At 49.5% G+C, this 13,118-nt stretch overlaps 1 protein-coding gene across 2 annotated transcripts in view; it reads right to left on the bottom strand.

Annotated features, from left to right (window-relative positions):
• The window catches only part of CREB3L2 (cAMP responsive element binding protein 3 like 2), a 75,055-nt gene extending 64,372 nt beyond the window's left edge, over positions 1-10,683 (bottom strand). For both annotated transcript variants that reach the window (XM_030237771.2, XM_030237772.2), the window contains exon 1: positions 10,469-10,683. In XM_030237771.2, the coding sequence (XP_030093631.1) occupies positions 10,469-10,576 (108 nt within the window). In that variant the 5' untranslated portion in view covers positions 10,577-10,683. The remainder of the gene's footprint in view (positions 1-10,468) is intronic.
• Positions 10,684-13,118: the final 2,435 nt, after the last annotated feature.

Here is a 13,118-nt window from a genome sequence, read left to right as displayed (position 1 = left end):
TGCCAGTGAATTTGAAACAATTTCCTCATAGCTCCAGTGGCTCCATCCCAGCCACCACACCATGTAATGTCCCTCTTGAGCACTAAAGCCACATCTTAAAACCTAGCAGGGTTTTTTTCCCATCCCCAACTAATCTTGCCAGCAAGCTGTCCCAAGCAAGGTTCTTTTTCATTAAAGCCAAAGAAAGATGTTCTGGACACAAAATGCCTTTAAACTTTTTAGAAAAGTAATCAAGATTTTTAACTGCACATTTTTGAAAGTCAGTGACACTTTTTGTGTTCATTTTGATCTTGCAGATCTGGCAGTGTTTGTAGTAGAGAAAAAAACAGCAACATAAATTAAGTTCATCTTTTCTCTGTGGTTTTTCCAACATATTTCTAACAACCCAACAAACAAGCAATGGCAATAGGGAAGCATTCCCAAGTCACAGAGCAGACTCCCCAAAGCACTTTCCTGATGGAAATTTAGCTGAAATTTTGCTCTGAATTAGTACAGCCAAGTGAGAAGTCACAAGTCACCCTGGGCAAGTACAAAATACTACTTCTTCTCTTTTGTCCGTCTGGCAAGCAACAGCATCCACTGAAAGCCACGAGAAGCCAACGAGCTGAATTGAAAAAGAGCTGCAAAAGAACTAAGGCTCGAGGAAGAGACAAATTTTGCATCCAGAAAGCTCATGCCTTAAAAGCAGTGAGTGCCAAAGCTCATTCCTGCCATGCCTGTTCCTGCAGGCAGTCGTGCCTGAGCGGTGCCTTCCAGCGGAGAGAGCCGGCTGCAGATCCCGAAGGAGCAGCACCCACACACATCTGGAGCCCCCCTGGCAGCTGCACCCACACACATCTGGAGCCCCCCTGGCAGCTGCACCCACACACATCTGGAGCCCCCTGGCAGCTGCCAGCTCCTGCCCTCTCCCAGTGAGCCTTGGGCTCAACCCCTGCAGGAATGCCGTGAGGGAAGGGGTCAGCCAGGCAAGCAGGCACTGAATCATGTGGATGGCACTCTCCATGTGGAGAGGCAAGGGGGAAATGCTTCCCAGTGAGCGGAAGGGCAGATGGCTCACAGCCAGCCATAAAGGACATCCCCAGAGAGCCCTCAGTCCCTGTGGCATTTCACCAGGGAGCACACAAGGCATTAGAGTCTTATGTAGGCAGTGCCAGTTTGCTCTTCTTTTTCTAAAGAAAACCCTTCTGCTTTATGCCCTTTTTTTAAAATATACATCTTGCCAGCCTGCCTGAAAGCCCACAGCACTCCCAGGCCTGAGTCACACACCCAGCAGTGCAGGGGGGAGGCACAGAGGAGGAGGGAAGGGAGCTGCAGCACCAAGGAGCTCAAACAAGACATACCATCCGTACTGACGATGAGGCCAGTTACACCCATGATGAGAAAGACAGATGTTTTGCAGAAAGTCAGCCACTGCCTCATATTTGCAGTTATGAAAGTGGAGAGTTCAGACATCATATTTTCCTTCAGTCTTTATCCTTTGCTAGCCAGGACAGATCCCAGAAAGCCAGGTGTCTGGCTGCAGGAAATACTGCAGCCTTAGTTCTAAGTTCTTAGTCTTGGCCCCTCCTGAAGGCATCACTGTGTCCGTAATATCCCAGGCTTTCTAAGGCAACCCTGCTATCACTGCTCCAACAGTGGTGAGAAAATCCAGGACATAAGATCAGTTCTCTGCTGCTCCTGAGTTTTGGTTCTACATGAATCTCTCCTGTGGGTAACAGAGGCTCCATAAACAAGAACACACATGTCTTCAGATAACCCCCACAAAATCAAAACATTGCCGGTGGATTACAGAAACCAACAAAAGAACCTATTTTTCCCTAAGACTGGGGAAAAAAGCAGCCTTGGAATAAGCATTCTCTTGTGCACAGAATTTGCTGCAGGGATGAAGGATCTACTTGGTATTCAAGAACTGGAGTTTGGGGTTTTTTTGGTTGGGTATTTTTCAGGTTTTAGGTCTACAAAACCTCCTCCATGCTACTCACACGAGCTAATCCATGAGGTGGTCTTTTCCCACACCCACAGTGTCAGGGTTATCCACAAAAAGGAAATAACATAGGTATGAGGTAGCATAGACAAACAGCCTTGAAACAAACCAGTCTGCTGCCCAGCAGTGCCCTGTCTCAATCTGAGCAGGTCAGTGCCTTGAGTCCAGACTGCTGTAAAAGGAACCACAGCACATGTCCAGCTGGAATGGGGCTCAAGCCATCTCTAGCCCAGCCTTCTGCCCAAACAGGGACAACACTAAGCTAAGACCAGCTTACTCAGGGCCTTAGCCAGTCAGATCTTAAAAGCTTCCAAGAAGGAGGTGGTGCAGTCTCCCTGGGCAGCTCTCTCTCCAGGGCTCAGTTATCCTCACTGTGAAGCCCTTTTCCCTTACCACTCTGAACCTCTCTCACCTCTGCTGATGTCCATTTCCTCCCACCCTCCGGCCATGCTGTGGTGTAAAGAGCCTGACTCTTTTTCCACTCTTTTCCACAGACCTTCACAACACAGCATCCAAACTCTGGAGAAGAGAAATTAAACCAGGTACTCCTAAGCACAGCAACTGACAGATGCTTCTCTTGCTTCACAAGTCACCATGAGCTTCAAAGAATTTTGCCACAGCTGAGGACTCTGCTTACATCCAAAATCAGGGCAGCACTCAACATCCTTAATGCAGAACAAGGGCAAATGACTTTCCTCCTGTCTACTGGAGATAAGCCCATCTCACCCAAAAAAGCACACTCAGCTCTGCAGGCAACTTCAGCTGCAGCAAGAGCTCAGAGATGAGTGCTGCAGGGTCACCAAACAGCCTGAGCTCATCCTGCAGACCTGCAGGAGTGCAGTGAGCACAGCTCCAGGTGAGCCACTAAAGCCCATCAGGAATATTGCTCCTTGCCCCTACACTATGGGAGAGGAGCCTCTACCAACTTCTGCCTTGCACCGCTGCCCAGGACACATCCAGTCTGGCAAGGAAGGAGGCGTGGAGCTCCCTAAGACACCCAGAGCTCTCTGAGAGGTTATTAGAGCAGCCTGGTCTCTATTTCTCACCCCATATGACTGACAGATTGCATGAAAGGACAAAGCCAGCCCCAGCACAGCTGCAGAGGAATGTTTTTCTTTGGCAGAGAGGAGAGAGATGAAGTGGGTGTCACGTTTTTCCATTAAATTTTTGCCTGTCACCACAGTGGAGCCAGATCACATACAGAAGATTGAAAGCCAGTTGGCAGCAGATGGCAAAAAAAACCAGAAGGTAGTAGTTTCCAAGACACAGAGAAGGCACAGAGAGGTCACTGGCAGTATTCAGCTCCACATTTGGATGGATGGCACCAATGGGGACAGCTCTAGCAATTAAGATCTATCCCATTTAACCACACTGTATTTCCCCACATTGCCTTCTCTGCTTCCCTACTCACCCTCAGGAGAGGGAATGCTCATTATTTGGTAGAGTATGTGTATCCTTCCTGCACTCATTTAGCACTCCACTCAATCCAGTGACTTTCTTTTCTGCACTTGTGATCTGACAGCTCACAGACAGAGAATGAAGAGAAGTCCCTGCTCTGAAAAGCTCAGCATCTCAGACTGAATGTGCACCTCAGCTATGCCTTGTTAAACCCCACCATTTTTCACCTGTCTTCTCTACTGCCTATTACTCACTTCAGAGAGGTGAAAGGGCAACGTATTTGCCAGAAAAACTGTGGCCCTAAACCAAGCTTATTCTTTGCATGCCATTCTTTTTGCTTTTATGAAAGAAAAATAATTTAGCATCCAAGGCAGCCTCTACTTTTCACCAGCACTTGACATCATGGAGGGGTGGTGGGGCCATGCACCAATACAACATCAGTGCTTCCTTGAAAATAAGGTCTGTCTGTTTTTCTGCTACATACCACATCCTTCTGAAACAAGCCTTTTTCCTACTGACCCTTGAACAAATACCTCTTCCAGGCAAACCCTGTTCTTTCCAGTGACATCCAAATCAGAGTCTACTGCTATCAAATAAATACACACATGCACATCAGGTTAGCATCTAAGCACCACTCATAAATCTACTCTGACTATATTCCCAGTGTGCATTCCTTTAATCCAAAATGCAGTTCCACTACCCCTTCCCCAGCCAAATACTCCTACCTGCCCTTTCACATCAGCATCAGTATCTGGGCTGCTACAGGGCAAGCTGTGTCAGGGAACTGAAAGCTAATTTCTAGCAAAAAAAGGAATTTCAAAACTGGATCAGCTTGCAGGCAGCTGCCACAACAGCCTGTGGTTACATCCAGGTGCAGAACTGCACTGTCAGGTCTTGTCACCCACAAAAAAAAAAAACACAGCCAGAAGGCATCTCCATGATTCAGAGAGAGATGAATAGGGAGCAACAGCACAAAAGAATGTGCCTCCTAAAAACACAGAGTAAGAGCTCTGCTGTGAGAGCACCCCTCAGGGACCCACCAGGAACCTATTTCTCTTGGAAAAAGGCAAGATGCTCTAGGGAATCAGAGGAGTTAAAGGGGGGACCTTGTAAGCTAAAGGCTGGTAGCCAAGACAGCCTGTGACAAATGCCACCGAGCCAGGTCAGACACTCTGTGTCTGACAGCAATTTCACCTATCAGTAATTGCTAATCTCACCCACAAAATGATCCTTCTCCAGAAGTGAGAGAAGCAGCCTAAGACAGAGGATACAAAGATGATGGATGTTTAAACCAAGTACTACAAAGTGACTGGACAACAGCTTCTGGGAATGCAGGGAGGAAGGTGTACAGACAGCAGTAGGGACAGCAAGGCCTGAAAACCAACATTTGGATACACCTATCTGCAAAGTCAGCAGTAAAACTTGCCCAGTCAGAGATGGGGGGCTACTTTCAAAGTGTCTCCAAAGCAACAACCAAGTACCTCAGAGGGACCTTGTGAGCTGAGGGACCGAGAGAAAATGAGCCCACAGTGACACAGAGCTCCAAGCTCTTTGGAGGAAGGAGTAGCCAGCAAGGCACAGCACACACTGGCCTCCTCTACAGAGACAGATAATCCTAAAAAAGTGAGAGTGCTTTAACAAAAAACTAGTCCCCATCCCATGAAAGGGGAAACTCACGTAGCCCTAGCTAAGAAGGGACTCTTCACATTGCAAACAAAGACCTGCAAAGAGCACAAGTTCCCACCAGACCTGTAGATAAGTTGAACAACTCCAGACACAGGAAAGCCCTGTCTGGTAACACCATAAGTGAAATTCCTTTAGCCCTGCTATCGTGCACAACCTGCTCCATGTGTAAGGGCTGGCTTTCCAAAGGAAACATTTACAGAGCACAGTGCACAGCAGTCACGTCCATTAGGAAAAAGAATAAATAGTGGGTTTGTACATTATGCTGGCTCATTCCTATCTACCACGCTTCTAAGTTGGTCCCAGGACAGACTGACATTTTTTCCAGCTCCTGTCTTCACTGCAGATTGAGCACTTCACTATACAGTTACAGCCAGCAACTCAATACCCCCATTTTTCTAATTTTAACTGTCAGAAAACAGCAGGGTAAAGTTTCAAGGTCTCCTACTTGTGTTTATCTCAGCTTTTAGAGGAACTGTAGATCAGTTAGACCCATTACAAGTCAGTGACATGTCTCTTGGCAAACTGGAATAGTTTTCTTATTTTAATTTGGGAAGAAAATGAGGAGGAGAAATGGTTTTTAGTTCAAAGCACCATGTACAACTAATTTTGCTGTTCAGCAGTTGTGATGTTGACTTTTTTATTGATATGGAAAGTCACTGACAAAATTTAACACTACTGCTTTGTATAAGCTCTGTATACAACTATTTAAAAATCTCACTTTCTCATTTCCCCTCCTCACTGCAATTTTGGAAAAATCTTTACAAGTACTGACTGTACAAATATTTTACATAAAGTCAGCTGCAGGTGTATAGGGAAGAAAGAATGAGGGATTTCAGCTTTATGGTTTGTGGCCAACAGACCAAACCCCATGTGCAAATAAATGAAGTGGTTCTCCCCCTACCAAAATGAAACAAAAAAATTGCATCCAACTATACTGACACCAGAGAGCTACATGCAGCCACCACACAATAAGATACAGCCAGCACCACACCCGCTGCAGCAACCGCAGCTTTCAATTAAATACACACAGACTGTAAAAATCAAGCCCTGTCATCCATTAAAATAACGACTGCCCTACTCCAAAAGCTCCAGGCACTCCCTGTCAGCTCATCCAGAAGCAGCTTTCCTGCAGAAGTCATTAGAAACTCAAAGTAGCAGCAACCATCGATTCTGTGGCAGAGGAAATGAGTCACCAGGCGAGCTCTGCTGAGGCTCAGAGGTTTGTGATGGGGAGGAAAGAAGGCCAGCTCAGAGTTTCCCCAGCTCATCTTAGATGACAATCACAACCCTGACCATTAACCTTCACCTTTGGTTTTGCTTTCACAGGGAGACAGAAACTTGGTAGCTGCAGCCTGGGAAGTCTCCTCCTCTCATTCCAGCCTACACTACAGCCCTGACCCAGGGCTGAGCTGCCCACAGCATCACCAGAGACATGGAAACAGGACCACAGGGCTCAGACACCACTCAGAGACCAACAGCAGCAGCAATGTGACATTTCACTAATTTCAAGGCAATGTGACATTTCACTGATTTCAATGCTTTCATGAGTTCCAAGTTCAATAGGGTACTTGGCACTTGAAGTTACCTTCCAGTTAACCACTCATCCAGACACCCAGGACATGACATCTAGGAATTTAGTCATAAATATCAGAGCCAGCTGCTGTGCCCCCATACCTGTAGGACAGCTGAAATTCTACATGTGCCATGCCACAATCACATCCATGTTTGCAATCTGCTGCATTTTGCTACCATCTGGAAGCACCATGGGTTAAAACAGCCATGAAAATGGGGAGGAAAATAAAACTGCCTCCTCAGTATTACATAAGGAGGTTTTAAATGTCCTAGAACCACCTGCCTTTCAGCCCCCATCCAGTAATGGGACAGGTAGCTGGCATTTAATGGCGTGTTTGTCAGACTTATCCATCTGCATCACATGTGGCACTTGTCACAGAAGACAGGATCCCAGCTGGGCCATATCCAACCACAGATCAATTCCAGGGGAGCCCCAGGGCCTCCAGCAGAGCTCTCCCACTTCAGGCCCACCTGTGTGTTATGGAAAGAAACAGCAGCAGCAAGGAGCTGGAGGTGTTGCCACCTGGCAAAACTCCTGCTCCGCTTGGGCAGTGGCAGGTGTTGTGTTTCCCTTCTGTTCCACCACCAGAAAAAAGCACAAAATAACAATAATAACACTAATAATGACAATAACAATAATAATAGTAGTAGTAATAACAACAACAACCCTGCCTTGCACAGTGCCAGCACATGGTACTACCAACAGTCACAACAAGCTACAGCACAGCTGAAGATTATATAATGCAGACACGTGACACATAGCATGAACATGCCTCTGGGAAGCCTTTCAGCCTTTGCTTCCAAGGGAAACCAGTCTGGAAAAATAACTGCTATAAAGCTATCTGGCATCCAGGTGAGCACTGTGGGGACTTTAACAAGACTTTAACCTCCAGGACTGCTGCCTGCCAATAGCAGAGCTGAGCTCCTCAAGGCCCCACTTTCTCCAGGTACAGCTGATGATATCACTGACAGCACCAGAGGGGTGAGGGAAGGGCTCCTCATACAGCTCCAGGCACTGGTGAAATCATCAGCTGTTAAAGAGAAATGTAAATCCCCAGGAGGTTGGATTTCAGCCCTGGTAATTAAGGCAGGCTGGAGCAGTTTAAAATAGAGGTCAAGTTTTTAAGTGTATGCATACTTTCACACTTGTCTGCTACCTCAAATCAACAAGAGCCAGGAACAGCTTTTTTGGTCATAGAAAAGTTAAATTTCAACTCAAAATACACAAAAGGCAGCTGGCATGGAATTCTCACCCTCACCAGTCTGTACACACAGGTGGAATGACACTGACCCTTCTTCCTGCTGGTGAGCTCTCCCCTCAGTCATCATCATCTTCTCCCTCCTCCCCCTGCCAGTCCAGCTTTGTGCTCCCTGGGCTGCCTGACTGTCCCAGAGGCTTTTCTCAAGCCCACAGTTTCCCTGGATGCAGACCTGCACATCCAGCTAAGGGGACCTCAGGAGTGTGTGAGGAGCAGAAGATGCTGTAGGACCCGTGTGTTCCTCAGCTGTGAGGGTGACAGCCTGCACAGGGGGCACGGGAAGGGTCTCCTCATCATCCCAATCTTTCCAGAAAAACCCTGCAGTATGTTTGCAAACAGCAGAATAATGGGGTCAAACCAGTCCTCCCAGAAGGAAAGCACAGCCCAAGAGAAGAACAGATGTTTCATCCAGAGAATTTGTTTGTTTGTTTTGGTTTTTCAAATGATTGTATGAACTTTTGGCCAGAGGTAAATAAAGACCTTGTGTTTCACGGTATTCTCCACATGTCAGGGCGCATTCACAAAAGAAAAAGTTCAACAGGCAAACTGTGAGGTTTTTTCACTCTAAAGAATGTCAATTTCATAAACACGCTTTTCTTCTTTAATTCTTCTCACTACACCTACTTTATAGCATTTAGTTGGGCTTTTTTTTTTCCTGAAACTTCTTTCAGAAGAATTCTTGTCCAAAAACAACCAAAAAGAGAAATTGATTTAATGCTTTTTATTTGGTTTCAAGAGGGTCTCTAAAGAAATCTTAAACTTCTAGAAAGACCCAATCAGCAAGACAGCAAACACAAACAAATCAATGTCAGTGTTATTCCCAAAGGCCATCACAGCCCAGTATTTTGCAGATCCAGCTACACGCTGCCCCTTACAAAATGCTCATTATCATTGCATTCAAAGCTGAAAATCCCCAATAAAACTTGAAAACAGAAAAGGGAAAAGCATCCCATTTTCATCCACCAGGATGTTTTCCATCCACCACAGGATGTTTTCTTTATCAAGACACACTTAATTCTCAGGCTCCTTGAAATAGGGCAGAAAAGACATATCCATGTCACTGCGGCCACAATTCCTAGCCCAAGTGTAAGATCTCCTTCAAAGCACTAATTAAAGAAGACATGAGAACACTGAGTAAGAAAACAAAAGTTAAGAGTGGCAACTCCATTCTCCTCACGAGAATCCAAACAGAGCATGAGGAAGTATGCCAGCACAACTGTAAAATCTGAAGGGGAACACTCTCCAAAGAGCCTCTCATTTCATTCACAACATTCTTGTTGATAAAGAAAAAAAGCCACAAGAAAACAGCTGTTTGAAGGAAGAGCTTTCCATTGTTAAGTGCTCCTGCTGGCTTTTAAAAGCCCAAGCCACCATAACAGGATTGCCTTTCTCCGGATCCACCAGAAGATTCACATTGCGCAAGAAAGCCCAAGACTTTCAAAGACAAAGAAGCCAAACACTGTTCAAAGACCGTCAGGCGTGCAGCAGGCTCGCTTCCTGCTGGGACGAGGCTTGGAGCTCGTGACGGACACGATCCCGGATCAGTCAGACTGTCGCACACCACACACAGCAAATAAGATTTTCCTTGTTCGCCCTACAAGACTAACGCCAAGATCAGCACGGGGCAGTGGCTGCGGGATCACCGCTGCTCCCATGGAGAGCCGGCTGCCTCGCTCCGGGCTGTATCTGCACATCACCCCCTTGGGTGCAAGGAAGAGACGCGGAGCCCGTGGCAGCTCCCGCCAGGCGCCATCCCTGGGGCACTGCCACATCCCGGCCGCCACCACCGTGTTCCTCTGAGGTTCCATCCAAGCACGTGCTCGACAGCCACACCGAGCGTGGCCGCCCCGCGCCTCGCACCAGCAGCGGGCTGGAGGAGACCTCCATGCCGCTGTCCCCAGGTGCTCCGGCACACTTCCACTCGGGATTTACACCGACAGGGGTTTACAGAGGTTTTAAATAGCTGTGCTTGCGAGAAGCCTCCTGAGTAACAGTGAGCCAACAGACACATTTCCACGGAACTGTCTTAACTATGCGTTTTACGCAAGCCAAAACATGGGGATTCCAGCCAAAAAACAAACAACAGAACCATCCAAACTTGTGTCACTTCCTTCCGGCGCTTGGGGAGCGGGACGGAGCGGGGACAGTCTGGTCCTTAAGAAGAAGACACGGCCGGCGACTCCAGAGCGGTCTCCCGGGAGAAGCGACAACGCCGAGGGAGCAGAGGAAGCCCCGGCCGGGCGGGGGGAAGCGGCGACGGACGGAGCGGGGGCTGCGGGACCTCGGTTACCGGGAGTCAGGCTCGGAGGGGAGGGAATTGAGGCTCCCCCCGGCGCACAGGGGACCCCAAGGCCTGCCCGACCCCCGAGGGGCGGCAGTCACGGCGAGGGGCGCGGGGAGCACCTGTTGGCCAAACCCGCCCGGTGCCGACGGTGGCGCCTGCCGGGGCACCCACGGGGAGCCCGAGGAACCCCGCCACGGCCCCCGAAACGCGGCCGCCCACGGCGGCGTCCCAACCATCCCCACCCCCGGCCTCCCGGCGCCGCCGCCCGCCCCCGCCGCTCCTCACCGTGCGGCTCAGCAGCGTGTCGGGGTCTGCGGGCTCGCACAGCTCGCTCAGCTTGCGGTCCCAGTGCAGCAGCGGCGGCTGCTCCCCGCCGCTCTCGCACACCTCCATGGCGGCCGCAGGCACCCGCGCCGGCCCGTCAGTCGATCTGTCTGTCAGTCGATCCGTCCGCCGCCCCGCTGCCGGACCCTGCCCCCGCCGCTGCCCCGGGCCGCGGAGCCGCGCGCTCGCCCCCGCCCCGGCGCGTTCCCTCCGCTGGCGGCAGCGCGCGGGCGTGGCCGGGCGGGTCACCCCCGCCAGCCTCGCGCCGCGCCCCCGCCACGCCCCCGCCGCCCCGCCCGCCAATCGGGGGCGAGCGGCGCCGGGCGCCGGCCAATGGGAGTGCGGGCCCCGAGCGGCCGCGGCCGCAAACGTGGGCGTGGCGCGCGCGGCCAATGGCGCGGCGGAGCGGCCGGAGCGGCGGCCAATGGGGCAGCGACAAGACTGCGGCCGGCACGCGCCGCCCCGCCCCGGGCCGCCCTCAGGGAGGGACCCGCGGCGGCCCCGGGACGGCGGGGCCCGGAGAGAGGGGACGGCGGGACAGCGCGGTACAGGGTGCCCGTTCGGTGAGGACAGGTCAGAACGAACCTTCTGTGAACCAGAACTTCACAGCTCTGGGCAGCCGCACCAAGGACGCTGGTGCCTGCCTCAGATCGGTCCCAGAGCGCTCATCAGCCGGCAGCAAAAATAATCCCAGGCAACGGGAAATGACGGTATTTTAAGACTTGTGTTCCTGCCAAGCCGGGGCAAGACTGACATTCCATTGTTCTTAAAAAGTGACAAGTTGCCAAATATTTAGGGTTCCAAAAGCTGGGCATTGCTCAGTGCTTGTCTGAGCTCAGGCACGGCCAGGTGCTGCGGGCTCAGCTCAGCACCAATGGACATTTCCAGGCTGCCTTGTGCAGGAACAGAACTGGAATTCCTAGCGTGTTCTGTCTCTCTTAGACCTCCCCCGAGACATCACCTCTGCGCAGCCACTTCCATCCACTCACAGAGCCAGCACCTGTGCAGAACGAGTGAGCCAGCCCCTGCTCTGGAGAGCCCAGACTAACCCTCCGAGGAAAACAAAGCCAGAAGGATTTCCCAGCACTTAATAGGCACAGCGGCAATAAAAATAGGAAAAATTATGGTGATTTTACCAGGTTTGTTGCTTTAAAGTTTAATAAACTGCTGAAGTTTCATTAGGCAAAAAAAATTGTGACAGAAGTTCCGCTATCTAAGATCACCTGCAAAGTTATTGTGAAAGAAGTCAGTCTGATATTTGCCTTCAGCAACAAAGAAAAGCCAAATTACTAGTACCTGAATTACTACTTTCCACTTTGGCAAGCCCAACCAGAGGTACAAACTTCTTGTTTGTACTGCCACGCACTGTTATCAAAGCAATTCCATTGTGCCAGTCCAGAGATGCAGATTGTGAAATTTGTAAAGGTCAGTTCCTGATCCAGGAGCCTCCGTGTTTTCATTGGATGTGTTCTTCCTTTCAAAGCTTTTGAGGCCTTGTGATAATCCCTTTAACAAAAGGCTCTCCATCACCCTGCTGGCTGAGATGAACACCTTCTAAAATCACTGCTGTGATAATTTCTTGGGGCTGGGGCACTAAATGAATGTTTTGCCCATATGAGCAGTCTAAAGGGAGACCATGTTTGCCTTGTAAACTAAGATAATGAAGGCCACTGTGGAAGAAGGTGGTCCTGACTGGGTGTGTGCAGCTTCTTTTGCTGAGCATGATAAGAACAAGGGGCTCCCAAGGACTGGTGTTTGACTAAGAATACTGGGCCGAATTTTCTCACCCTAGCACATTTCTCAGGCAGAAATATTTATTTAAGGAAGAAGTTGCACAGGCACTCACTTCTGTCCTTCCCCCTTGGGTAAATCCCTCATACAAACTAAGGCACCCTGGGCAAACAGCACGCTGCTTTCCCCAGAGGTTTCCACTCTTCCTGCACCATATAAAGCTGTCACTCTCACCTCTGCACTTCCCCAGGAGCTCTCTTTATCATTGGTACTGAGGCACAGCTGCTGCTGTGAGACACAGAGCTGCTGAGAATTCATAAGTGTGCTGGAAGACTTCTTTGGCCACTGAAATATTTTGACTCACAAAACTATCCCTTTCTGGGGCTATAATCTAAAATATAAAACACAATATTGGTAACTGGGCATCCTGCCCAGTTACTGACACATTATTAAAATTAGTCTTCAAGGCTAAGTTTTGAGCTTCAACATCTCTGAAACAATGACCCAAGACTTGGTAAGGAAATGTGACCAATTTGCTTTGCATGGTGGCAGCCAACAGCACAGAGACCACGCTGATGTGTTTGTGCTGCAGCACCAGTTCTTCTTGGGAAAGGAAATCTGAAATAGCAAGGTTCTGCTAGAGCTTGGCAGCACATACAGGACACCAAGAAGGAAGAGACAAAAGTGGAGGAAACTAATCCCTTCCAGAGAATAGTAATTATTCAGTGTGCTGATACAACACATGGGACAGCAGTCTAATGTGTCACATGTTGCTGCCCGCAGACTGACACCACACCAGCAATCAGGCACTGGGAAAGCACCTTAAAACCTACAAGAACATGATAGAGACACAGCTATCCTAACTATCCCATACTCCCTG

This window comes from Serinus canaria, chromosome 1A, assembly GCF_022539315.1.
Source record: "Serinus canaria isolate serCan28SL12 chromosome 1A, serCan2020, whole genome shotgun sequence".
In the NCBI taxonomy this organism is placed as follows: domain Eukaryota; kingdom Metazoa; phylum Chordata; class Aves; order Passeriformes; family Fringillidae; genus Serinus; species Serinus canaria.
This window is presented reverse-complemented; position numbering and strand designations above follow the sequence as displayed.